The sequence below is a fragment of the Hypomesus transpacificus genome, chromosome 23, assembly GCF_021917145.1.
Source record: "Hypomesus transpacificus isolate Combined female chromosome 23, fHypTra1, whole genome shotgun sequence".
NCBI lineage: Eukaryota > Metazoa > Chordata > Actinopteri > Osmeriformes > Osmeridae > Hypomesus > Hypomesus transpacificus.
Genome location: NC_061082.1, coordinates 652,928 through 679,972, shown reverse-complemented (window position 1 = coordinate 679,972; position 27,045 = coordinate 652,928). Strand labels below are relative to the sequence as shown.

General features: G+C 47.1%; 4 protein-coding genes across 7 annotated transcripts in view; all 4 read left to right on the top strand.

Moving 5' to 3' along the window:
- Positions 1-1,453: 1,453 nt before the first annotated feature.
- Positions 1,454-3,716, top strand: LOC124485675. The gene is made up of 2 exons (XM_047047422.1): positions 1,454-1,577; positions 2,307-3,716. Exon 2 carries the CDS (start codon positions 2,316-2,318, stop codon positions 3,030-3,032), a length of 717 nt encoding a protein of 238 aa, XP_046903378.1. The 5' UTR covers positions 1,454-1,577; positions 2,307-2,315; the 3' UTR covers positions 3,033-3,716.
- A 102-nt stretch (positions 3,717-3,818) lies between these two features.
- LOC124485674 lies at positions 3,819-6,515 on the top strand. The gene is made up of 2 exons (XM_047047421.1): positions 3,819-3,964; positions 5,540-6,515. The coding sequence occupies exon 2, from the start codon at positions 5,549-5,551 to the stop codon at positions 6,302-6,304; it is 756 nt and encodes a 251-aa protein (XP_046903377.1). The 5' UTR covers positions 3,819-3,964; positions 5,540-5,548; the 3' UTR covers positions 6,305-6,515.
- Positions 6,516-7,267: 752 nt separating this feature from the next.
- Positions 7,268-12,136, top strand: trub1 (TruB pseudouridine (psi) synthase family member 1). 2 transcript variants are annotated; one of them, XM_047046838.1, is made up of 8 exons: positions 7,268-7,441; positions 8,572-8,670; positions 9,060-9,115; positions 9,665-9,746; positions 10,431-10,503; positions 11,413-11,552; positions 11,631-11,687; positions 11,779-12,136. In XM_047046838.1, the coding sequence occupies exons 1-8, from the start codon at positions 7,294-7,296 to the stop codon at positions 11,997-11,999; spliced, it is 876 nt and encodes a 291-aa protein (XP_046902794.1). In that variant the 5' UTR covers positions 7,268-7,293; the 3' UTR covers positions 12,000-12,136. The 2 variants fall into 2 exon arrangements, with proteins under 2 accessions (XP_046902794.1, XP_046902793.1); XM_047046837.1 differs by having other exon boundaries at positions 11,353-11,552.
- A 3,586-nt stretch (positions 12,137-15,722) lies between these two features.
- The window catches only part of atrnl1b (attractin-like 1b), a 75,984-nt gene continuing 64,661 nt past the window's right edge, over positions 15,723-27,045 (top strand). For 2 of the 3 annotated variants that reach the window (XR_006958105.1, XM_047047927.1), the window contains exons 1-3: positions 15,724-16,929; positions 21,615-21,698; positions 22,598-22,711. Coding sequence is in view for 2 of the 3 variants with exons in the window: in XM_047047927.1 (XP_046903883.1) it covers positions 16,646-16,929; positions 21,615-21,698; positions 22,598-22,711 (482 nt within the window). In the remaining variant the exon portion in view is untranslated. Of the gene's footprint in view, positions 16,930-21,614; positions 21,699-22,597; positions 22,712-27,045 lie in introns of all 3 variants that reach the window. The other variant, XM_047047928.1, reaches the window with a different exon arrangement.

The window sequence follows — 27,045 nt, the reverse complement described above, 5'->3', positions numbered from 1 at the left end:
ATCAGGGGCAAGAAATGGAAGGTATTAGACTGGCCAAGTCAATCTCCAGACTTAAACCCTATAGAGCATGCATTTTACCTGCTTAAGAGGAGACTGAAGGGAGGAACCCCACAAAACAAACAACAACTGAAAGAGGCTGCAGTGAAAGCCTGGGAAAGCATCAAAAAGGAAGAATGCAAAAGTTTGGTGACGTCAATGGGTCACAGACTTGCTGCAGTTATTGAAAGCAAAGGATTTGCAACTAAATATTAAGTCTTATTCACTTAAATATGTTTTAAGTATATCTGTTCCAATACTTTTGATCACATGACAAATGGGTGGATTCAAACAAAATGTGATATTTTCTTAGTTGTGCATCAGATCCTGATGTAAATACCTGGAAATAAAAGCTGAAACGTTGATCTCTGGTCTCACGTTCATTATTTGATGTCAAGCCCAAATGTTTTCAGTCTACAGCAAAAATAAAGGAATTCGCCTCACTGTTCCAATACTTTTGGAGGGCACTGTATGTGGGTATACATGTTGGTATATATGTTGGTATACATGTTGGTATATATGTTGGTATATATGTGGGTATATATGTTGGTATATATGTATGTATATATGTGGGTATATATGTTGGTATATATGTGGGTATATATGTGGGTATATATGTTGGTATATATTTTCTATACAGTGTGTCTTTTGTATCTATGGGACTGGTATTTTACAAGGTCGAGATGAACTGTGGATAAGAGGTAGAGGGATTTTCCATTCTGTCATATCAATGACAGAATAATTATTTCACTTTATAGATGTCCATTCTAATGATATAAATTAAATTAATATTATAACAGATTCAGATAACTTCCCAATAATTAATTAATGGATGTGGTTTGTGTTCAGGAAAGACAGTCTTTATTGAGTGTTGGAGCAAAACTACCAGAATGTTGAAAAACCTGTTCTTGAAATACATAACGTGCAAATACAACATAACATACAACACATACATACATTACATATATATAAACACGGTCTGAAGATAGGCATTTTACAATTTGCTTTTCCTCGATACTTGTTTTAGTAATCCACATCCAGGTAACGTGTTGGTTTCCTAAACTGTCTGGACAGCAGCCCTCTGCACAGCCGTGCTAACTGAGTACTGGTCATGCTCTGTGGGACATTTATCACAGGTTTTATCTGTGGTTTTATTGTGTGATAGTATTAAGCTCATATTTACCTGGAGATTTGCTGGAGAGGGATTTCACCACCAACATCAGATCTGAAGATAAATGAGAGAGAAAAAACAAGTCTGCAACCAATGGATTTTTCCAGATTTGACAGCTATAATTGTATGTGCATGGTTTCTGTTTCTCAGACAGCTGGCTTTGTCTGTCCTATGTGTTTTAACATGCTGGATTCAGATACTCACCCATTCCCCTACTAACACACACACAGCAAGTAAGTTTCATTTTCCTTTCCTGGTCCGTTTCTCAGCTGAACAGGGTTACGGCCCCGCCCCCTCTGCTGACAGGGAAAGGATATTTGATATCAAACAGTCATTTGGTTAACAGACAGGAGAAGAAGCTCTTGAACGGGTATGTATGTTGAGAATGTTCACTTTGTGTTTGTATTTACTCTGCATTGCATTTTACATCCAAAAAGATCTGAAGTTTCAAGTGTATGTGCCCTTAGTACCGAGTACAGAAAACCTGTTATTCTAGGAGACACTGGGTATGAGGAAGACAGGAGGAGATGTGGAGATCAGTCACGGAAGAAACTATTCACATCAAATATGTCCATAAGAATAATTTAAATATGATTATAACTTCTATAGCATTATGATAGGATATTCCATATGGAGATCATGATTACAAACTGAGAGACATAGAGTGTTAGGTGCATAAAGAAATAGATAAAGTAAGTGTGTTTGTGTAGAAAAAATTGATTAAAATTATGTTGTGTGTTTCTGATAGAGTAGGTCAGAGGCTGTTGTTGATGTAAAGTTACACACAGGTCATGTATTCCCTTTGATCTCTCTCTTCTCAGCACAGTGACAGTCTAACCCTAACAGTGATGTTCATTGAGGTTCTGATTCCAAATGTCCAAACTCAACTTAAATCATTACTAACAAGCCCTGTCTAATCGTGCCGTGTCAGTTATATGGCTGTTATGAAGTACAAAGTACCTTTATAGTGTGTTTATTGAACCTGATTGTAGTCTGGGCAACCCAGGCAACTGGGAGGAACGGGGGATGGTGGAGGGGACAAAATATGATCTGGAAACTATGAGATCAAAAATACATTTTATTTCTCTCTTCCTTTCAGAGGTAAACAATGTCAAAGATCAAAACCCTGAATGAGATTGAACACCTGAAGTCTTGTGGCTATGGCGTGCCTTGGCCCAGACATGGCCTGCATCTACTCTACTGGTTCTGCAACGACTACGTCTTCTTCGACAACAACAGAGACCTAGTGGCATTAGAACATCCCGAAACTGAAAATTTTGGCTTCCACTTGTTTTATAATCGACCAGAGGATGACGGTTATCCACTGCTCCCAGGCATCAACATTCCTTATTATGAAGTGGGCAACTTGTTTTTCCCAGGAGCTAATGACCTGCCTGATGATGTGTTGTCAAACTTCACTGAAGAAGATCACCACAGCAACATGGATCGCATCATCATAAGCATTTACCCAGACAGGGAAGTAGATAAGGTTTATGTAACCCAGCATCATGGTGAGATTGGGTTTGATCGTCAGAACACCTTCTGCATCAGTAAAGGTTTAGTGAGGACCATCAGTAACCTGGATCTGGAGGATGGCCTGCTGAGGCGGGTGGGCTACCGCTCGAAAACAAAGTCATCGCCCAACCTGCCAAATTACCATCCCTCCCACCTGCTTTCATACACAGAGACGGCCAGAGAGCCTGCTGTTGCTCAGACACGCATCCCCATCAGTCCTGAGAGCAGAGGCGGGAGGAGCCTAGGTGGCGGTGAGAGAGAACTGAGAGATGACAAGCCAGAGAGGACCTGCAACTGTGTCATACTGTAGACTAGACCAGAGTGCAGCAGCTGGCTGTGGAGTCGGTTTCACCTGGAAAATGATGGACTGATATTTACATCCCACGGTTTTCATTCCAAACACAATTGCTCCCTTGTGTTTAGTGAATTGATTTTGTATCAAATGTAAATGAATAAATGTAAACTAAACATGAAGTACTTTCTCTCCTGTTGGTGCCGTCTCTATCTACATATTTTATCTGTCTTTTAGCTCATTTTCCCTCATTTCCGTCCATGACTTTTGCTCTCTGATGAACCACCAACGAGTTCCACACAACAAACTGTCATCGGGCATGGACTCATTCATCAGAGTTGAAGAACACTTTCCTAAATTATGATGGTTTTAGGGCCAGTAAAAGTTACGTCAACGCATTTTTGGAGCTCTGTGAATCTTTTCTTTTTGGTAGCGCGCCCAACCTCAGCCTCTCAGCGACTTTTAGTTTGTCCCAATGTAGTCGCTACAACGGTGCTGATGAGAACGACTTGGGGAAACTAAAATCATTATTTCATGTTCAACATGTCATGTTCAGGATAGGAGACTGGTCTAAATTGTGAGAATTTTTCAGACCCTACCCAGTGAATGGCCTGCACATTCAGACGGGTAAATAGTTATATTGTTATCAATGTTCTTAAATGTGTGTAATCAGACCTTCATAAACAGGTTTGACAACTATAATTGTATGTGCATGGTTTCTGTTTCTCAGACAGCTGGCTTTGTCTGTCCTATGTGTTTTAACATGCTGGATTCAGATACTCACCCATTCCCCTACTAACACACACACAGCAAGTAAGTTTCATTTTCCTTTCCTGGTCCGTTTCTCAGCTGAACAGGGTTACGGCCCCGCCCCCTCTGCTGACAGGGAAAGGATATTTGATATCAAACAGTCATTTGGTTAACAGACAGGAGAAGAAGCTCTTGAACGGGTATGTATGTTGAGAATGTTCACTTTGTGTTTGTATTTACTTTGCATTGCATTTTACATCCAAAAAGATCTGAAGTTTCAAGTGTATGTGCCATTAGTACCGAGTACAGAAAACCTGTTATTCTAGGAGACACTGGGTATGAGGAAGACAGGAGGAGATGTGGAGATCACACACGGAAGAAACGATTCACATTAAATATGTCCATAAGAATAATGTTAAATATGATCTTAACTTCTATAGCATTATGATAGGATATTCCATATGGAGATTAAGATTACAAACTGAGAGACATAGAGTGTTAGGTGCATAAAGAAATAGATTAAGTAAGACTGTGTGTTTGTGTAGAAAAATTGGATTAAAATGATGTTGTGTGTTTCTGATAGAGCAGGTCAGAGGCTGTTGTTGATGTAAAGTTACACACAGGTCATGTTTTCCCTTTGATCTCCCTCTTCTCAGCACAGTGACAGTCTACCCTAACAGTGATGTTCATTGAGGTTCTGATTCCAAATGTATGTTTAACAGTATGACTCAACTCAAATCATAACTAACATGCCATGTTTAATTCTGCTGTGTCAGTTATATGGCTGTTATAAAGTACAAATAACCTTTACAGTGTTTATTGAACCTGATTGTAGTCCGGACAACCCACGCAACTGGGAGGAACGGGGAATAGTGGAGGGGACAATAGATGATTTAGAAACAATGGGCCTCATTCTCGAACAGTTTCTTCTGAATTGTTTCTTACGGGCTTCGGAAAAACAACGTAAGAAAAAGACATCTGCCAAATTCACGAACGATTAAAAAAGTGTTCCTACGCAGCAGAAGTTTTCTGAGCTGTGCTCCCCGGGAAGAGTTTTCTTAAGTTGAAAGCGCGTCCTCGTGCTCCTGAATTTGCATACATACACGCCCCGACAGCTCCTTATAAGGGCACGCAACAGCAGTGACGTGTCCAACAGTGTGCACACTAAGCAAGGTTAATTATCATAATTATTTAAATCCGAGGATGTCTGTTATGGCAAGCTGTGTTATCATTTAACCAATGAATTGTTGATATCTAGAATTTGAATTGTTGATATCCAGAATTTAATTCTTTATATCCAAAATTCGAATTCTTGATATACAAAATGCAATTCTTGATATACAAAATTCGAATTCTTGATATCCAAAATGCAATTCTTGATATCAAGAATTCGAATTTTGGATATCAAGAATTCATTGGTTAAATGATAAAACGGTTTGCCATAGTCTGCAGAGTTGATGTGAACGCAATCACCAAAGATTTTTTATAACTTTATTAACACTTCAAACACGGAGAGTTTTCTTAAATGCATTCCTTGTATCCTTGTGGTTTTTTAAGGAATCGAATTTGAGACAACTCTGGCAGATTTAAGACTGCTATTTTGAGTTCGAAAAGTCTTCTTGAGTTCAGAACAAATCCCAGATGAGAAAACTTTCATGAGAATCTTTTCCTAAATCCAATTCAGAAGAAATTCCTTCTTAAATTCTTCTTAACTGCTTTCGAGAATGAGGCCCAATGAGATCAAAAGGGTATTTTATTTATCTCTCTTCTTTCAGAGGTAAACAATGTCAAAGATCAAAACCCTGAATGAGATTGGGCAGCTGGAGTCATCTGGCTATGGCGTGCCCTGCCCCAGACATGGCTTACACCTACTCTACTGGTTCTGCAACGACTACGTCTCCTTCGACAACAACGGAGACCTAGTGGTATCAGAACACCCCAAAGGGAAAAAGTATGGCTTCCACTGGTTTGGTAACCATGGCGAGGATGACGGTCAACTCCTCCCACAACAGAACACTCCTTACTTTGAGGTGGGAAACCTGTTTGCCCCAGGAGCTGGAGACCTGCCTGAGTATGTGAGGTTAAACTTAAGACGTGACAGTAACCTCAGCAACATGGATCGCATCATCATAAGCCTCCGCTCACAGTTGATAGTGGACAAGGTGTACGTAACCCAGCACATAGACAGGTCCAAGTTCGATCGTCAGAACACCTTCTGCATCAGTAAAGGGTTAGTGTTGATCCTCCGTAACCTGGATCTGGAGGACGGGCTGCTGTGGCAAGTTGGCTACTCCTCCCAGACAACTGTGTCACACGTTCGCCCTGCCCAGCTGCCCCGCCCTGCCCAGCTGCCCCGCCCCGCCCCACTGCCCCGCCCCGCCCCGCTGCCCTGCCCCAGGGGGTCTGGCCGGGCGAGATATGATGACTCATGGAGCTCTGGAGACAGCAGAGGAGGGTGGAGGCCAGTGGACGATGTTGTCATCAGGATGCCACATGAGAGTGTACGGCCAGAGAAGTGTTGCAACTGTGTGATTTTGTAGTCTGGACCAGAGTGATGAAGGGGGCTTAAGAAGCCCTGGAGGCCCACCTCTTCCAGCTCCACCTGGAGGCCCACCTCTTCCAGCTCCACCTGGAGGCCCACCTCTTCCAGCTCCACCTGGAGGCCCATTTCTTCCAGCTTCCAGCTCCACCTGGAGGCCCACCTCTTCCAGCTCCACCTGGAGGCCCACCTCTTCCAGCTCCACCTGGACTCTTTGCTCAGCCTCAGGGACTCAAAGATGCACTTAGCAGAGCTTTACTTGTGATACCTGTGAAACCTTTATGTTCTGCACTTTGTAATTGAGATCAGGTGTTGTAGTACCCGTATGCACACTGCACCAACACAATTATTTATAATGTTGCACTGAAGATATGCTGCTGTTCTTGGTGCACTGTACTATGATATACTGTTGCTGACATGCTGTTGTTGCACTGTTGCTGAGTTAGTGTTAAACCGTGCCCGGTAGCTGAGATTACTTAGCATTGTGGCTGGTGAATACATTCCATGTCTTGACTCTACACTCCGAAATATTATTAGAAATACGGACTTCTGATAATTGATTTCCTGCTGTACTTTCTGTACGTACATTTTGTATAATGCTTTAAAAAAACTGCTATAAGAATAAAATGTAAGGTGTTGTAAATGTTGATGACCTTAAAAATGAAACCTCAATCAAATCATTGTTCCTATTTTAAAAGATCGACTTTTTAAAATATATAGGCTATTTCTTGTTGGCTTTATTTGTTTCGCAATGAGCCGTAAATCGTATTCTTACTCCAATTACAAGGACATTTTCAAATAAAGAGATCTTGGAGGACAATAGCTGGAGTATTTACTTCATTTATTCAAAGCAATATCGGTCATGAGCTGTGTAGTTTGGCATCCAGTCGTGAACGATCAGTGGCCTACAAAATAAACGAACTACAAATCTACGGTATTTCCGAGCTAAGAAATAATGACGTCATCCACTTGCGCCAGACTTAAGGAAGCATGGCTGGAATTGTGACAAACGGATCTGTACCAAAACATGCTTCTTTATCAACTTTACAGTCTTTGAATGGACTTTTTGCCATTTATAAAAAGGAAGGACCAACGTCTGCAGATGTGTTGAACTCATTAAAAGAAGCACTCCTCAAAGGTAGCCAGCAATTACTTTTGATTAGCGTTGTATTAGTTCTTGTTACTGTAGTAGCTAACTCTAGCTGGCTTGCTAGCTGCAGTGCAGTGTGCAACTGCATGCTATGTTAGCAAAGACAATGCGATGCTGGGGAAAATTCCAAATCTCTAACGCAAGCTACTTGGTAGCTTGTTTCATTACCTATTATCATATTATTATGACTTAACTTTTTTTGGGAAGTTCTAGCTATGTTTCAACTTTATTATAGATTTGCCAAGTTTTAATTACCCAAGTTTTCTTGCGTTCCTTCGGGGGAAAACAGCCTGATGAAATACGGTGTCATTCTGTGCGCCGTAGCCGAATTGAATGCTTTTCCACTCGTCTATTGTAGCATCATAGACTAGTCTTCTATACACTGTTACGCTGTTAGCCTACTGGAATTAGTCATTGGAACACTTATGTGGTAATGTTGAATGTGTATTGCCCTGCGCGAGCCACCTTCAGTGTTGGTTTGGGCGGCACTTCCACTCACAACCGAACCGACAGGCAATTCTAGGCACAATGTCACAACCCTAGAGCTGTCGAGCTAACTAACGAAAATCAAGGTTTATTCCAGCAGGACTACAGTTGTTACTAGAGGTGTAACAATATATCGTGGAACAATATATCGCAATACCAAAATTGTACAATATGTATCATAGAGTTGCTGCTACCTACTTTGCACCTGCGTCATGTGTGCATTCATTGCATTCGAAATCGCTTGACTGAGTTAACTACATTGTATGTACAACAAAGAAAATTATTGAAACTGTTAAATGTTTTGTAAATAAATCTGTTAATTGAATTTTTTTACCAAAAAATGCTGTTCAAAATATCGTGATATGTATTGTATCGAACACCCAGTATCGTAATACATAACAAATCGTGAGCTGAGTATCTTTACACCCCTAGTTGTTACAGCACACTTTGATTGATGGTAGCCTACCATCACAAACACCGTGTTTGTGGATGCTATATGTTGAGTTAGGGTTGTGGTGGTCATTTGAATTTGCTTTATTTTAAGGCTTGTTACAAACCATAACAAGTTTGTATGGTTTCTTACTATATGATAAAAGAAAGAAAAAATAACACATTTCATGAATTTGCATCAGAGGCAGGTGTTAAAAACCCTAATCCCCGCAAGAGGAAGAAACAAGATCTGAAAATAGGCCATGGAGGTACTCTGGACAGCGCTGCCTCGGGTGTTCTCGGTGAGTTCCTCCTAGAAACTAGGATCAATATGAAGGATGAGACACAGGCAACATGATGGGGCCACTAGCTTTGGCTCTGATTCTGCATTACTGCACAGTGAATGGCAAGGTTACCCTTAAGCTAATTTAGGGTTGGTTGCTGTAGGTTACGAGCTGACGCTGGTCCGATGAACATCATCACATGATTTGTTCTGACAACGTTTTTTTCTCAAACTTAATATTCAACTTAGCTCATCTGTAGGGAGTCTTCCATTTACTCACTCACATGAATACCCATATAGTCTCCGGTTCCATAACATGATTTTCCAAACCAAAAGTGTGAACTTTTAGATGTATTCAAACTTGTTAGCGCCATCTATTGGTTGGTTAAAAAACATTGTCTGTTTCAGTCGTTGGGATAGGGAACGGTACGAAGATGCTCAGTACAATGTTGGCTGGCTCTAAGGTGAGTGGTCCTTTTCAGTATCAATACAAAACACTCAGATGAATGCATGTGTGTATATATACAGGCTAGTGATGGGCAGGCCCAAACGGAATACGTGGGCACAGAATTCCGACGAAAACCTGTGGATTTTCAAGTAGAATGCATTGGTCTGAGGCAAAATGTAAATACACTTTTTAACTCATATTACGTCTATTATTAAAATGTTAGCCAAGAATGCTAAGAATTGAAAAGGAAACATTTATCGACCAAAATTACAGCAAGAGACAGGGCCAGGGAGTTTTCAGCCGATCTTTATGAGGATGGATCAATAGTTTTTTGCAAAGTCTGTCAACATTCAATCAACCATATTCGCGTCTAACTGTTGTTGAACATCTTTCGGGCGCTCCGACATAAGAACAGGAAGGCTAGCGGAATTCCGCAGATTTCCGCAGATTTTCAGTCTGAATAACCGCAGAAAATGCAAAAAAAATCAGCGTATTACATTTGGGCCTGGTGATGGGTCTGTGCATAATGCTGTAATACTGGGTCAAATTCAGCTTCTGTCCTCAGAAATACAGAGCGGTCGGTGAGTTGGGGAAAGCCACAGACACCCTGGATGCCACCGGCAGTGTGGTTCACCAGGAGAAATATGGTGAGGAACTCGGGGAGGACAGAGGGGTGGAGCAGGGTCCCAGGTCAGCACAGAGGGGTGGAGCAGGGTCCCAGGCCAGCACAGAGGGGTGGAGCAGGGTCCCAGACCAGCACAGAGGGGTGGAGCAGGGTCCCAGGCCAGCATAGAGGGGTGGAGCAGGGTCCCAGGCCAGCACAGAGGGGTGGAGCAGGGTCCCAGGCCAGCACAGAGGGGTGGAGCAGGGTCCCAGGCCAGCACAGAGGGGTGGAGCAGGGTCCCAGGGCAGCACAGAGGGGTGGAGCAGGGTCCCAGGGCAGCACAGAGGGGTGGAGCAGGGTCCCAGGGCAGCACATAGGGGTGGAGCAGGGTCCCAGGGCAGCACAGAGGGGTGGGGATAGTCCAGGCCTGCTGGGATGTGTCTGCTTGTAAACAGTGTTCAGAGCCACGGTGCTTGATGGAGACCAGGGAGAGGTGTGTGGACAGCTCAGTGGCAGAGCGTCTGTGAGTCTCCCTCTGTGAGTCTCCCTCTGTGAGTCTCCCTCTGTGAGTCTCCCTCTGTGAGTCTCCCTCTGTGAGTCTCCCTCTGTGAGTCTCCCTCTGTGAGTCTCCCTCTGTGAGTCTCCCTCTGTGAGTCTCCCTCTGTGAGTCTCCCTCTGTGAATCTCCCTCTGTGAGTCTCCCTCTGTGAATCTCCGTGTCTCCTCAGATCACATCACCCAGGAGCTGCTGCAGGACAAGCTGAAGATCTTCACTGGTGACATCATGCAGGTCCCACCTCTGTGAGTCTGTGTGCCTCTGGGAGTGAGTCAGTCTGCCTCTAGTAGTGAGTCAGTCACTGTGGTGACATGGATTCAAATTACTGGCTTATTTGGACTGAAATAGAATTATCCCTTTCTTGTAAACACCTTTGTGCGAATAATTGCGGTCCGACTACGATCCGATCCACACCCCGAGATAACTTGATCCGAGTCGGTTGATAATTCAGACATGGCATGCTTGTAAACGGTGAATTGGACTATGAACTGGACTCTGCGTCTTTGCGCATGCTTGAGATCCCGCTGCCATCCCTCCCAGGTTGTGACCTGGAAGTCGAAAAAGACGATAAGTTATCACTGCCGTGAGCCGGCCCGGCAGAAACAAACGTGATCCAATGACTCCAATAGCGCTGTTTGCATTCGCAGTACTTCACCTTGCTCTCCGTTCACCGTCTTTCTCGAAATGTTGATGTAGTTTTTGTTGGTAGTGGTGAAGAGGTCAAGCGGAAAGGGCTGTATCACGACTAGTTGTAATGAAAACAGCACCATGTATCGTACTGGGATATGACATGCTTTCAGCCAATGATTCGGTTTATTCACTGCCATATATATTAGGATAAAAGCAGTTGCCCCAAACTTAATATTATCCGAATAAAGCTAGATTCGACGTGTTACCATCATGGAATTGCACTGATTGTGCCTCAATGAGTCAGTTTGCCTCTAATAGTGAGTCAGTGTGCCTCAAGGAGTCAGTTTGCCTCTAATAGTGAGCCAGTGGTCCTCTGGGAAGGTGTAAGGTTAGTAAATAGAATGATCTCCTGCCTCTTTTTCTTGGGATACTTGTGACACTAAACTGTAGTCTCTCTGAGACAGCTCTGGTCAGGCAGAAGATATGGACGGATCCCTGACCTCTGACCTCTGGGGTTCTTCCAGTTACTCTGCGCTGAAGAAGGATGGCAAGCGTCTGTCTGTCCTGCTGAAGCAGGGCCACGAGGTGGAGGCCAAGCCCGCCCGGCCCGTCACCGTCCACAACATCTCCCTGCTGGACTTTCAGCCGCCTGTCTTCACCCTGGGTCTGTCTCTCCACCACAGCTGTGTCGTGACCGGGCTCCCACACGCTCTCATCTAACCAAACACTTTCTGTTGTCCAGATATCGAGTCTGGGGGTGGATTCTACGTGAGAAGCTTGGTGGACGATCTTGGAAAAGGTGCAGAAGTCATAATCTACATTTGTACATTATGTTATCATATTTGTGTTATAATATATTGTATCATATATTTGTGTGTCTCCGCCCCCAGCACTGGCGTCTTGCGCCCATGTCAAGGAGCTGGTCCGGACCAAGCAGGGCCAGTTCACCCTGGACCTCTGTCTGAGGGAGGAGCAGTGGACCCTGCAGCACCTCCTCCAATCACTGCAGCCCTGCCCGGGGTCAGGGGTCAACGGAGAGACTGTGAACCTGTCCACTCCCGTTCCTATCCTGGGGGTGGAGGCGGGCCCAGATCAGAGAGGGGATCTGTAGTTCTGCTGCAGTCCTTGATGTGCTGTGTAACTTGCGGTCAGAGCCGGGTTACAGAGTAGCTGTGTCCAGGGTGGGAGCAGAGTTGGTGAGGAAAGGAGGGTTAGGGAGGAGAGAAGGGTGAGACTAGGGTGAGGGAAGAGAGAAGGGTGAGACTAGGGTGAGGGAGGAGAGAAGGGTGAGACTAGGGTGAGGGAGGAGAGAAGGGTGAGACTAGGGTGAGGGAGGAGAGAAGGGTGAGACTAGGGTGAGGGAAGAGAGAAGGGTGAGACTAGGGTGAGGGAGGAGAGAAGGGTGAGACTAGGGTGAGGGAGGAGAGAAGGGTGAGACTAGGGTGAGGGAGGAGAGAAGGGTGAGACTAGGGTGAGGGAGGAGAGAAGGGTGAGACTAGGGTGAGGGAGGAGAGAAGTGGCAGGATTTGGAGACAGGGCCAGGTGAAAACATGTCATCACCTGGTCCCAGGATGGTGGTGTACCTCCACCTCTGAGCTCAGGCTCTGAGCTCCGGTTCTGAGCTCCGACCTGTTAACACGGCTCTCTGCCCTCGCAGCTTAACCTTCAGCTCAGCCTGCAAAGGCTGCTCCTGTGTCTTAGTTACAGCATGTTGTTTTCTCCAGGGTGGTGTCCTCATCTGTAGACACCATTTCTGTTCCCCAGCAACATGGAGGAGGAGGAGGAGGAGGGGGAGGAGGGGCAGGTCAAGAGCGAGCCTGTGACCTGGAAGCGGCTCACTAACCAGCTGCTGTTCCTACTGGACTCCAAGCTTCGTGCCTGAACGTGATATTGTTGTTTTATTTGATGATATATTCAATGTTTAAACAGTGTTATCATCTGTGATTGTAAGATGTTTAATACAAGGTTTCATTCCTAAGTCAGGTAGGATGTGTGCTTTGTACACTTCAGTTTAACGTCAACACTCTGACTCCTGGGAAAGGAGAGGACAGAATTATGTCTGTATTATTTTTAAGTTGCTGTGGTAACGACACCATTTTGGTGAGACATAATTGATTGTTCTTTTGATTCAATTTGTTTTCATATGAAACAGAAGTCCAGATGAAGCATTTATGTCGGTTTGAAATGTCCCTTTGCTTACACTGGTCCAGACATACTAATCCTAATTTTATTACATTAAATCCACTTTATGGCTCTGGATTACTTTTTTAAATGATCTGGCACAAGAGAAAGCTATTTGTTGTTTAGAGGGGGAACTTTACAGATCTGTTCGTCCATGTGAGTTTTACTGGAATAATCCCATAGCCCTAGTCCTGTAGGATGTGAGTTTTACTGGAATATCCCATAGCCCTAGTCCTGGAAGTTTAAACTGGATCCACCTCAACACCTTGTTGACCCTAGCCTGTAAACGGTATAGCTTTTGTTTACCAAGTTAGGAACCCCAGGTATCGAATATGTAGTGAGGACTGTAGTGGCGGTTCTAGACACATTTTACTGGGGGGGGCAAGGGGGGCCCAGTGTTTAATCAGAGGGGCACATTAAAAAACGGAAACAAATTATATTTAAACATTACTTAATTTTGCTTTACATTAAAATCATACAAACGGCTCTGGCTCTCCCTCTTCCAGCTCTCTCAATACCTTGATATGTTTCTCTAACTTTTTTATTTACTCTGGCAAAAAAAGGCTGCAATGTCCATTCCTTGTTTCATGATGATTACTAGAAAAAGAAAACGTGTTAAAACATTTTGGGGAATTTATTCAGTCAGGGGGGCCAAAGGGGGGGGCTAGGGACATTTTTTACAGGGGCACTGGCCCCCCAGGGGCACTGGCCCCTGTCAGCCCCCGTGTAGAACCGCCCCTGAGGGACTGGCTAGCTGTGTATGCTACCCTCATCCCAAACCAGGGGCGTAGCCACGGGTAGTCACAGGCCTACCCAATTTTTTCCAAGGCCTACCCAAAAACGAAAATATTTCCGAAAAACTATGCACCGGGTGCACATCGCAAAGTAAATATGAAAAAAAAAAAAAATGAAAAGATGCCTAACCATTTTTTCTAGGCCTACCCAAAAATATTTTTCTGGCTACGCCCTTGTCCCAAACACAACTAAGACAGACTCTTCACACCTATAACTGACACTTATGATGCTAGTGATTAGTATTGAATGGAAAATGATATTCAAATATTATAGGAACTATTATAGATGCAGATATTGGAGCATAATGGCATAGCTACATTAACATGTATCAAAGTGACACTGGAATGGATTTTAACAGAGAAACAGGTTCACCACTAGGGGGCGCTCCTCCAGGCTGTTGCGCCTCAGTCCAGACTAGTCCAGGTTAGAGAAGGTCATGGTCATGGTCTCCAGCAAACCCAACCGACACACAGTTACATACTAACACAGCTCACCACAACTCTAACTCGACACCAGAATGTTAGAAATTCAAGGTTATCTTTATTGCCCCAGAAGGGGAAAAGGTGTTGCAGCCAGGATTCACATGAGAACAGAAAGCAAAGGACAACAACACAATACAACCACAGAGCAAGTACCTGAACATGGAGATTCATACCAAATGCAAGTAAGAGAATCGTCAATTTGCAAAGTATAGGATCTATCCTCTGATGAGAACGACGCCTCTACAACATGCCACAATCAACAACTACCATCGCAGCCTCCCTCCCGCCATCTCCTCAGGGGAACCACATGTTGTCATGATCGCAGCACAATGTGTTCGGCTGCTCTGTCGGGGCCCCTTCCTTAATTAGCAGCAGCCACTGCAATGCGCCACGCGCAGACATATGGCTCAGCCCTACCATCAACCCCTACTGGAACCCACAAACAGGATGACTCAGTCACTATCTGGTCTCCACGCACCCTGCCAGCTCTCGACAAATTGAAGCCTTTGTTAACTTGAACTGTGGCTGACTGACAGTCACATTAAGGCCAGTAACCACAGTTTTTGTGAGGTTCAACGACATATGTAATTAATAGGTCAGGGATAGTTTTGTTGTTGTTGAGGGGGGCAACATTTAAATGATGAATGATGTGTGTTGTTTTACTGAGGTCTGAAAGCCCTGTAGCCCGCCTCATGGCAGGGGCGGAGGTCTGAAAGCCCTGTAGCCCGCCTCATGGCAGGGGCGGAGGTCTGAAAGCCCTGTAGCCCGCCTCATGGCAGGGGCGGAGGTCTGTTTTCAGATGTGGGTGGGACAGCTTTTTAATAACTGGGGATGCAACCGTTAAACATAATTTGATTAATAAAGTTTGTGTGTGTGTGGAGGGGGGGGGTACTTTACTGTGCCAGGTAGCTGAGATGTTTTTATGTTGCTTTGGATAAAAGCGCTCAGGTCACAGTAGAAAGAAATGTGTCTCCCTTTGGAATACAGGTTAGCGTTTGTAGTTTTGCATAGTGGCGCACATAATAAGAGTATGGCAGCTGCGAGTATATGGTGACCTCTTATATATTGAGATTGTCAAAATAAATAAAATCCCTTCAATGGAATAGGTTCTGAAATAGTAGGCTATTGTTACAATGCCAGCCTATCTGTTTGGTCAGCCTTAAACACACGCTATCTTACAACTCAAGTTATTTTAATTCAACGTTTTCTACTCTTACAGGATTGTGAGAAAAAGTTTATTTATCCTTGCTCCAGCCTCCAGCTCAGACTATGATCTGATAAGAATGGCGTTTTAAATGCCGCATTGAAGACGTCTTCTCTTTTCTTAACTGTGTCTTTAAACTGGTACAAGTTTCTGCGCACATGCGTACAGCGGTCTTTAGAGTTTTCTTCAACCTGAGGAGCTGCTAGCCGTTAGCCGCTAACAAGCCCAGCACTGGCTAGCTACTCTGCTAGTGTGGATACACAAGACCCGCTGCTAGCTAAAGTGCGCCGCATAGTTGTTTTTCCGAATGGATTAAATGGAAGCGCCACAACACCAAAGGCCTAAACATCACCTTAACGAGGGCCTGTAAATAGATTGGACAACAATGACTAAACCTTGCATTTATGAAGACTTGCTAAATCCCCCCTCGCCAAGACCACCAGCAACAACATCGCTGTTATTGACTACTGCTGCAATCCAGATATGATTCCGGGGCCACAATTGAAAAGGACTTTAAGTCCTTTTGTTCACTTTAAATGTTGACAAGATCATATGGTGGCGCACATATCTGTGGGACTACTGCACCACAATCGAATCCTTTATGACCAAACCATAAGCTAATTGACGGTGGAATTGTTTACGCGTTAAAATGGCTGCTGAAATGTAGGTTTGGTTGAGAATCATCTTCAGTAAGATGTAGTAAATGTTGCCACAATGTTTCTTTCTTGAAGTATAAGTGGAAATTTGGGACAATGCGTCGCCTTCAACGTTTTTGCAGTATTACTCGCTGAACTGATTTTTCCACCCGTAACTGCAGGAGGCAGAGTGAAGGGAATTTATTTTATGAATACAGTTCAATTCGTGAGCTGTCATCTTTTACGTCTATTTATTTTTTAGTTTAACATGTTTGCTGTCAAATAGCTTTTCTGTGTGCTCTAGATGCAGTAGTTTATATCCAATTGATTATGCAAAGCATTCAAAAAACATTCACCACCACTACCCTGAATCAGACCACCGGTTAAACAACCTGAGGTAGCACGAAACCAAGACTTACCAAATTGAGGCCTTGGTCTTTTGACTTTTTCAAAAGGTAAAATGGATGCTGGGAAAACATGTTGGACTGCTTCGTTCCCTGTCAGAGCCAGGCAGAGCCTAGACAGCGGACCGCAGGGGATCAGGCAGGGCCGAGACAGCGGACTGCGGGGTATCAACAGATACTTGCTGCTGTATGTTTTGTTCTACTTTGTGCTCTTCACACACGCCTCCCCGAAAAATTCTTGTGATAAAAACTGCCTGTCTGGGAAGTGTGTCAATGGGACATGTATCTGCGACCCAGGATGGGTCGGTGATCAATGCCAGCACTGCCAAGGAAGATTCAAGTAAGTTGTCTGTTTTGTAGCAGTTCCTTGTTGTAGCGATGTTTACAGCAGCAACAACCGTGATACGTCTGTAGGTACATACATGACATGTAGCTATAATCATAAACGGTTAAATCTCTTTAAAAAATGTGTGCAGGAACTGATCCTGGAAGCAACACGAACAAGCTTGACTTGCATCATCACAGACAAAGTATGAGCTAAAATCAGACTATCCCAGGGTTGATCTGTGTTCCAGTACTTGTTCCAAAGATATGGGCTAAAACACGTTGTAGTTTATGTCACCCTTAACCTTACTTCACTTGTGTTTTCTAAAATACATGTTTAGAATGGCTTGTGTGTAGATGGATGAGTCTGATTACATGGATCATTCCTCCTCCGGTATCCTGGAGCTCAGCACCCCAGTCTCCCTGGTGCTTGGGCTGGGAGCTGTAAGGACCAGTCAGCCCTGGAGATCACCAGGATGTCTGCCTAATGTGGCAGTGTGGTGTGGGCCAGGGAGGAGAGGCAGGGCTGGGCTGGAAGGAGATGCAGGGCTGGGCCAGGGAGGAGAGGCAGGGCTGGGCCATGGAGGAGAGGCAGGGCTGGGCCATGGAGGAGAGGCAGGGCTGGGCCAGGGAGGAGATGCAGGGCTGGGCTAGGGAGGAGATGCAGGGCTGGGCTAGGAGGAGATGCAGGGCTGGGCTAGGAGGAGATGCAGGGCTGGGCTAGGGAGGAGATGCAGGGCTGGGCCAGGGAGGAGATGCAGGGCTGGGCCAGGGAGGAGATGCAGGGCTGGGCCAGGGAGGAGATGCAGGGCTGGGCCATGGAGGAGATGCAGGGCTGGGCCAGGGAGGAGAGGCAGGGCTGGGAGGAGAGGCAGGGCTGGGCCATGGAGGAGATGCAGGGCTGGGCCATGGAGGAGATGCAGGGCTGGGCTGGGAGGAGATGCAGGGCTGGGCTGGGAGGAGATGCAGGGCTGGGCCAGGGAGGAGAGGCAGGAATGGGCCAGGGAGGAGATGCAGGGCTGGGCTGGGAGGAGATGCAGGGCTGGGCTGGGAGGAGATGCAGGGCTGGGCCATGGAGGAGATGCAGGGCTGGGCTGGGAGGAGATGCAGGGCTGGGCTGGGAGGAGATGCAGGGCTGGGCCATGGAGGAGATGCAGGGCTGGGCCATGGAGGAGATGCAGGGCTGGGCCAGGGAGGAGAGGCAGGGCTGGGCCATGGAGGAGAGGCAGGGCTGGGCCAGGGAGGAGATGCAGGGCTGGGCTGGGAGGAGATGCAGGGCTGGGCCAGGGAGGAGATGCAGGGCTGGGAGGAGAGGCAGGGCTGGGCTGGAAGGAGAGGCAAGGCTGGGCTGGGAGGAGATGCAGGGCTGGGCTGGGAGGAGATGCAGGGCTGGGCCAGGGAGGAGAGCAGTCTGCAGTCACTGTAGAAGGACAGAGAAAGATGTATAGTAGAGTGGGGAGAGAGAGGTGTACAGTAGAGAGGAGGGGAGAGAGAGGTGTACAGTAGAGAGGAGGGGAGAGAGAGAGGTGTACAGTAGAGAGAGGGGAGAGAGAGGTGTACAGTAGAGAGGGGAGAGAGAGGTGTACAGTAGAGAGGAGGGGAGAGAGGTGTACAGTAGAGAGAGGAGGGGAGAGAGAGGTGTACAGTAGAGAGAGGAGGGGAGAGAGAGTTGTACAGTAGAGAGAGGAGGGGAGAGAGAGAGGTGTACAGTAGAGAGAGGAGGGGAGAGAGAGGTGTACAGTAGAGAGAGGGGAGAGAGAGAGAGAGGTGTACAGTAGAGGAGGGGAGAGAGGTGTACAGTAAAGAGAGGAGGGGAGAGAGGTGTACAGTAGAGAGAGGAGGGGAGAGAGAGAGAGGAGGGGAGAGAGAGGTGTACAGTAGAGAGAGGAGGGGAGAGAGAGAGGTGTACAGTAGAGAGAGGAGAGGAGAGAGAGAGGTGTACAGTAGAGAGAGGAGGGGAGAGAGAGAGAGGAGGGGAGAGAGAGGTGTACAGTAGAGCGAGGAGGGGAGAGAGAGAGGTGTACAGTAGAGCGAGGAGGGGAGAGAGAGAGGTGTACAGTAGAGAGAGGAGGGGAGAGAGAGAGAGGTGTACAGTAGAGAGAGGAGGGGAGAGAGAGAGGTGTACAGTAGAGAGAGGAGGTGTCAGATGGAGGGTTAATGAGGATGGAGAACTCTGCCGTTGAGGTGTCTATAAATAGAATCTGTGTTCAGTTCTGGTAGAGCACATCTGTCTTTGTGTCTGTCCCTGCAGATTATAATACCAGTCAGACAGACAGGCTGGCTGGTCTCAGACAGTCAGACAGGCTGGTCTCAGACAGTCAGACAGGCTGGTCTCAGACAGAACGATTAACAGACAGTCAGTCTGGCTGGCTGGTCTCAGACAGACACATCGTTGTTCTGTGGACATGCAGACTGTCACACTCTTGAGGTTGAAGTTAACCATTCATGAAACACTTGAGACGGGGCATCAATGTTTAAAATACACAGTGTGTCTGTTAATATTTAAAGCAGAGAGTACAGTGTTGTATTCATCAGCTTGATGGACTCAGTGGAAGCAGGAGTCTCCCCTGCTCCATAAGGGGACCCTGCTGGTCTCTCCGAGGCCTGGGGGTCAACACAGACCTGCTCTCCAGGAGGGTGTGTGTCAGTTAACGTGTGTGTGTCAGTTAACAGGTGTGTGTGTGTAGCTGAACATGTCTGTCTGTTTACAGCCCAGCGTGTCGTCTGTCTTTTGTTACAGCACACTGCAGACTAAACACTGCAGACTAAACTCAGACAGACGGAAGCAGAGAGAGGTCTACACAGTGGTCCAACCAGGAACCACTAACCCTAATGCAGGCAGGCAGGGCTGCAGGCAGGCAGGGCTGCAGGCAGGCAGGGCTGCAGGCAGGCAGGGCTGCAGGCAGGCAGTATGAGGGGAGAGAACAGCAACAGAAAGGCCATCTAAGGTGATAGCTAGATTCACAGAGTGAAGAATTCACATGTTCACTGTGACTCAGAGGTGACAGGGCTGTGATCCAATGTTCTGGGGTCAAAACATCTACCGTACTGACCTAGGTTACCTGATGTGATGCTGTTTAACAGCAGGAACTGATCCTGGAAGCAACACGAACAAGCTTGACTTGCATCATCACAGACAAAACATGAGCCAATGGGTCTCTGACGTTAAGGGTGTGGTTGTCTCTGAGGCTGTTGGAGGTGGATTATGTAACATGGTAATACAATTTCCACCTAAAAGTATGAGCTAAAGTTTCATCTGTTTTCTCCTGACCTATGCCTGGTGAGTCAGAGCAACCTAAGGTGGTACTGGTGGGAACTGTGAGGGTGTATAGGGGGTAAACACACACATTCCCTCCACAAGTGTAAAAACATGTCTTATAACATGCTGAAGCTCCACCACTCACACCCTGCTAGACCTCCACCATCACAGCCTGGCAGAGCACCAGTCACACCCTGCTAGACCTCCACCATCACAGCCTGGCAGAGCACCAGTCACACCCTGCTAGACCTCCACCCCTAAGAGGAGACATTCTCTTGATTTCTGACTGTGTTTTTTCCCTCCTCCCCTGCATTGAAGGCCATGTCAGCACTGGGAAGTTCATGATGTGATATGAGGAGAGTATTTCCTAGAGGACTGTGTGGGCTGGGTGTAAGTTTGGGCTTAGAGACTGACTGCAGTGGAACATATAAAATATTCATGGAGACGCTGTGAATAATTCACCTTGACTCTCCGACCCCAGCGCCCCCTCTCCCCTGCTCAGTGGACCGAGGGGTTGTCTGGGCCCCAGCTCCCCATGAGCCCCCCTGGGTCCCCATGGTGCTCTCAGTGTGGGGTGTCTGCAGACCTGGTGGCAGATGCTCTCCAGGCCAATGATAGCCTTGGGTGATGCTCTCCAGGATAGTCTGTATTTACCAGGCACAGTGTAAAGTAGCATCTCAGCTACTACACAGTGTAAAGTAACATCTCAGCCACCAGGCACAGTGTAAAGTAACATCTCAGCTACCAGACACAGTGTAAAGTAATATCTCAGCTACCAGGCACAGTGTAAAGTAACATCTCAGTCACCAGACACAGTGTAAAGTAACATCTCAGCTACCAGACACAGTGTAAAGTAACATCTCAGCCACCAGACACAGTGTAAAGTAACATCTCAGCTACCAGACACAGTGTAAAGTAACATTTCAGCTGGTGTGTGTTGTGGTTAGGCGTTCTGGATCTAAACTAGCTAGTCTCTCCTTCAGAGAGACATGTTGATCTGTCCTCTAGGGAGTGTGAAAACCTTCCTGGAGAGACTCAGACTTTGCAAGGAGGTTGGATCCTATTTTAGCCCATGTGACTAACAGCCTAGGTTGCCATAGAAACATAAACTTGTGTCTGTTCTTCTACGGATATTCCCTGCCACCCGGACACTGTTTGCTTCATCACTGATCCTGTTAAGATGAACCATCCATGGATATTGCATGAAAGTTTAGACAAACAATCTGGAATTAGATTTTTTTCAACCTTTCAAAACCTTTTTCAACCTTTCGAAAATATTTGTTCAAAACATTTTTTAAACAAAACATTTTACCTTTCGAAACTTTTGTCAAAACTGTTTTGGTAACATTTCAAAACAGTTTTTTGGGGGGAGTTTGCTTGATATATCTTCGCTGGTATTGTACATCATTGGTGGACTGGTGACCTGTGTGTGTGTGTTACAGGTTGACAGAGCCTTCCGGATACCTCACTGATGGGCCAATCAACTACAAGTACAAGACCAAGTGCACCTGGCTCATTGAGGCCTAGTGAGTAGACCAGCCTCTTTAGCATCATCATGCTAGCTAGGCTAGTGAGTATACCAGCCTCTTTAGCATCACCATGCTAGCTATGCTAGAGTGTAGACCAGCCTCTTTAGCATCCCATGCTAGCTATGCTAGTGAGTAGACCAGCCTCTTTAGCATCACCATGCTAGCTATGCTATTTATCAGACCAGGGGTGTCAAACTCATTTTAGGTAAGGGACCACATACTGCCCAATTGATCTCAAGTGGGCCAGACCAGTAAAATCATAGCATAATAACGCATAACAACAATATTTCTTGATGTTTAAATCATTGGGGAAGGTTTTTGATAATAAACCCTATTTTAAGGTCTTTCTACAATAAACTAGAAACATAAAGACCAAAAACTCAGATATCAGCCCACTGTTTATCGTCCTGGGCCCTCCTCTGTTGATTCCCTTGCTTTTTGACATGTTTGACGTAAAACGCGTCACAAAGCAAGCAGGGAGCGCTGCTGCCTGTGGCAATGAGCGTGTTTGCCTCCGGAGCAGACATTGCATTTACGCAGTTTTTGAAGCAATTACTGGATCGATTAAAAACATTACTAAATGTTTCTAATCATAAACCTTCATATTCTAAATAGACATTTGGATTTGGAATAGCAGTTACTTTTATAGAAATGCGATTGATGTCTTTCTGTAATTTTCAAATTTAACAAAGACATCCAACGGGGCTGAGCCGGTTGCCCTGGCAGGATCCGGCACGAGGGCCGTATGTTTGACACCCCTGGGCCCTGGATTAGACTCATTTTGTTAGCATCACCATGCTAGCTATGCTAGTGTGTAGACCAGCCTTGTTGGCATCACCATGTTAACTGTGGATGTTTCAACAGTGGTGAAACCTTCCCCATGTTTCCTTCTGCAGCCCCAACGCTGTCCTCAGACTGAGGTTCAACCACTTTGCCACAGAGTGCAGCTGGGACCACCTGTACGTATACGATGGGGACTCTGTCTACGCCCCTCTGGTCGCTGTGTTCAGGTGAGCGCTCCCTGGCTACCGTACACCGCCAACAGGACAGGTCATGTGTTCTCACTTCCTGGATACTGTTGCCAGGTATACAACACCAACAAGCCTGCAGGACATTTATTCATGTCCTCACTTCCTGGATATTGCCCACTGTTTGGAACCACACATCTGTGCTTCATATGAAGCGTCCAGGGCGAGGAAGTATCAAAAACATTACTCAGAGGAAGCCAGGAAATGCTAGACTAATCCCTATTCTAGAAACAATAATGTGTTCATGTAGCAGACAACGCAATAATCCGGGGGTGGGGGGATTGAGAACCCAGGACAGTGTATCCTGTAGTGAGGGTGAACCAGGACAGTGTAGTGAGGGTGAACCAGGACAGTGTAGTGAGGGTGAACCAGGACAGTGTAGTGAGGGTGAACCAGGACAGTGTAGGGAGGGTGAACCAGGACAGTGTAGTGAGGGTGAACCAGGACAGTGTAGTGAGGGTGAACCAGGACAGTGTAGGGAGGGTGAACCAGGACAGTGTAGTGAGGGTGAACCAGGACAGTGTAGTGAGGGTGAACCAGGACAGTGTAGTGAGGGTGAACCAGGACAGTGTAGTGAGGGTGAACCAGGACAGTGTAGTGAGCGGTGAACCAGGACAGTGTAGTGAGGGTGAACCAGGACAGTGTAGTGAGGGTGAACCAGGACAGTGTAGTGAGGGTGAACCAGGACAGTGTAGTGAGGGTGAACCAGGACAGTGTAGTGAGGGTGAACCAGGACAGTGTAGTGAGGGTGAACCAGGACAGTGTAGTGAGGGTGAACCAGGACAGTGTAGTGAGGGTGAACCAGGACAGTGTAGTGAGGGTGAACCAGGACAGTGTAGTGAGGGTGAACCAGGACAGTGTAGTGAGGGTGAACCAGGACAGTGTAGTGAGGGTGAACCAGGACAGTGTAGTGAGGGTGAACCAGGACAGTGTAGTGAGGGTGAACCAGGACAGTGTAGTGAGGGTGAACCAGGACAGTGTAGGGAGGGTGAACCAGGACAGTGTAGTGAGGGTGAACCAGGACAGTGTAGTGAGGGTGAACCAGGACAGTGTAGTGAGGGTGAACCAGGACAGTGTAGTGAGGGTGAACCAGGACAGTGTAGTGAGGGTGAACCAGGACAGTGTAGGGAGGGTGAACCAGGACAGTGTAGTGAGGGTGAACCAGGACAGTGTAGTGAGGGTGAACCAGGACAGTGTAGTGAGGGTGAACCAGGACAGTGTAGTGAGGGTGAACCAGGACAGTGTAGTGAGGGTGAACCAGGACAGTGTAGTGAGGGTGAACCAGGACAGTGTAGTGAGGGTGAACCAGGACAGTGTAGTGAGGGTGAACCAGGACAGTGTAGTGAGGGTGAACCAGGACAGTGTAGTGAGGGTGAACCAGGACAGTGTAGTGAGGGTGAACCAGGACAGTGTAGTGAGGGTGAACCAGGACAGTGTAGTGAGGGTGAACCAGGACAGTGTAGTGAGGGTGAACCAGGACAGTGTAGTGAGGGTGAACCAGGACAGTGTAGTGAGGGTGAACCAGGACAGTGTAGTGAGGGTGAACCAGGACAGTGTAGTGAGGGTGAACCAGGACAGTGTAGTGAGGGTGAACCAGGACAGTGTAGTGAGGGTGAACCAGGACAGTGTAGTGAGGGTGAACCAGGACAGTGTAGTGAGGGTGAACCAGGACAGTGTAGTGAGGGTGAACCAGGACAGTGTAGTGAGGGTGAACCAGGACAGTGTAGTGAGGGTGAACCAGGACAGTGTAGTGAGGGTGAACCAGGACAGTGTAGTGAGGGTGAACCAGGACAGTGTAGTGAGGGTGAACCAGGACAGTGTAGTGAGGGTGAACCAGGACAGTGTAGTGAGGGTGAACCAGGACAGTGTAGTGAGGGTGAACCAGGACAGTGTAGTGAGGGTGAACCAGGACAGTGTAGTGAGGGTGAACCAGGACAGTGTAGTGAGGGTGAACCAGGACAGTGTAGTGAGGGTGAACCAGGACAGTGTAGTGAGGGTGAACCAGGACAGTGTAGTGAGGGTGAACCAGGACAGTGTAGTGAGGGTGAACCAGGACAGTGTAGTGAGGGTGAACCAGGACAGTGTAGTGAGGGTGAACCAGGACAGTGTAGTGAGGGTGAACCAGGACAGTGTAGTGAGGGTGAACCAGGACAGTGTAGTGAGGGTGAACCAGGACAGTGTAGTGAGGGTGAACCAGGACAGTGTAGTGAGGGTGAACCAGGACAGTGTAGTGAGGGTGAACCAGGACAGTGTAGTGAGGGTGAACCAGGACAGTGTAGTGAGGGTGAACCAGGACAGTGTAGTGAGGGTGAACCAGGACAGTGTAGTGAGGGTGAACCAGGACAGTGTAGTGAGGGTGAACCAGGACAGTGTAGTGAGGGTGAACCAGGACAGTGTAGTGAGGGTGAACCAGGACAGTGTAGTGAGGGTGAACCAGGACAGTGTAGTGAGGGTGAACCAGGACAGTGTAGTGAGGGTGAACCAGGACAGTGTAGTGAGGGTGAACCAGGACAGTGTAGTGAGGGTGAACCAGGACAGTGTAGTGAGGGTGAACCAGGACAGTGTAGTGAGGGTGAACCAGGACAGTGTAGTGAGGGTGAACCAGGACAGTGTAGTGAGGGTGAACCAGGACAGTGTAGTGAGGGTGAACCAGGACAGTGTAGTGAGGGTGAACCAGGACAGTGTAGTGAGGGTGAACCAGGACAGTGTAGTGAGGGTGAACCAGGACAGTGTAGTGAGGGTGAACCAGGACAGTGTAGTGAGGGTGAACCAGGACAGTGTAGTGAGGGTGAACCAGGACAGTGTAGTGAGGGTGAACCAGGACAGTGTAGTGAGGGTGAACCAGGACAGTGTAGTGAGGGTGAACCAGGACAGTGTAGTGAGGGTGAACCAGGACAGTGTAGTGAGGGTGAACCAGGACAGTGTAGTGAGGGTGAACCAGGACAGTGTAGTGAGGGTGAACCAGGACAGTGTAGTGAGGGTGAACCAGGACAGTGTAGTGAGGGTGAACCAGGACAGTGTAGTGAGGGTGAACCAGGACAGTGTAGTGAGGGTGAACCAGGACAGTGTAGTGAGGGTGAACCAGGACAGTGTAGTGAGGGTGAACCAGGACAGTGTAGTGAGGGTGAACCAGGACAGTGTAGGGAGGGTGAACCAGGACAGTGTAGTGAGGGTGAACCAGGACAGTGTAGTGAGGGTGAACCAGGACAGTGTAGTGAGGGTGAACCAGGACAGTGTAGTGAGGGTGAACCAGGACAGTGTAGTGAGGGTGAACCAGGACAGTGTAGTGAGGGTGAACCAGGACAGTGTAGTGAGGGTGAACCAGGACAGTGTAGTGAGGGTGAACCAGGACAGTGTAGTGAGGGTGAACCAGGACAGTGTAGTGAGGGTGAACCAGGACAGTGTAGTGAGGGTGAACCAGGACAGTGTAGTGAGGGTGAACCAGGACAGTGTAGTGAGGGTGAACCAGGACAGTGTAGTGAGGGTGAACCAGGACAGTGTAGTGAGGGTGAACCAGGACAGTGTAGTGAGGGTGAACCAGGACAGTGTAGTGAGGGTGAACCAGGACAGTGTAGTGAGGGTGAACCAGGACAGTGTAGTGAGGGTGAACCAGGACAGTGTAGTGAGGGTGAACCAGGACAGTGTAGTGAGGGTGAACCAGGACAGTGTAGTGAGGGTGAACCAGGACAGTGTAGTGAGGGTGAACCAGGACAGTGTAGTGAGGGTGAACCAGGACAGTGTAGTGAGGGTGAACCAGGACAGTGTAGTGAGGGTGAACCAGGACAGTGTAGTGAGGGTGAACCAGGACAGTGTAGTGAGGGTGAACCAGGACAGTGTAGTGAGGGTGAACCAGGACAGTGTAGTGAGGGTGAACCAGGACAGTGTAGTGAGGGTGAACCAGGACAGTGTAGTGAGGGTGAACCAGGACAGTGTAGTGAGGGTGAACCAGGACAGTGTAGTGAGGGTGAACCAGGACAGTGTAGTGAGGGTGAACCAGGACAGTGTAGTGAGGGTGAACCAGGACAGTGTAGTGAGGGTGAACCAGGACAGTGTAGTGAGGGTGAACCAGGACAGTGTAGTGAGGGTGAACCAGGACAGTGTAGTGAGGGTGAACCAGGACAGTGTAGTGAGGGTGAACCAGGACAGTGTAGTGAGGGTGAACCAGGACAGTGTAGTGAGGGTGAACCAGGACAGTGTAGTGAGGGTGAACCAGGACAGTGTAGTGAGGGTGAACCAGGACAGTGTAGTGAGGGTGAACCAGGACAGTGTAGTGAGGGTGAACCAGGACAGTGTAGTGAGGGTGAACCAGGACAGTG

Excerpts from the sequence above, each read along its gene's own strand:
- trub1 (XM_047046837.1), top strand. The coding sequence starts at position 7,294 with ATGGCTGGAATTGTGACAAACGGATCTGTACCAAAACATGCTTCTTTA. Across the intron at positions 9,116-9,664 it reads CAATGTTGGCTGGCTCTAAG|AAATACAGAGCGGTCGGTGA; the intron begins GTGAGTGGTCCT and ends TTCTGTCCTCAG. Across the intron at positions 9,747-10,430 it reads GGTTCACCAGGAGAAATATG|ATCACATCACCCAGGAGCTG; the intron begins GTGAGGAACTCG and ends GTGTCTCCTCAG.
- LOC124485675 (XM_047047422.1), top strand. The coding sequence starts at position 2,316 with ATGTCAAAGATCAAAACCCTGAATGAGATTGAACACCTGAAGTCTTGT.
- LOC124485674 (XM_047047421.1), top strand. The coding sequence starts at position 5,549 with ATGTCAAAGATCAAAACCCTGAATGAGATTGGGCAGCTGGAGTCATCT.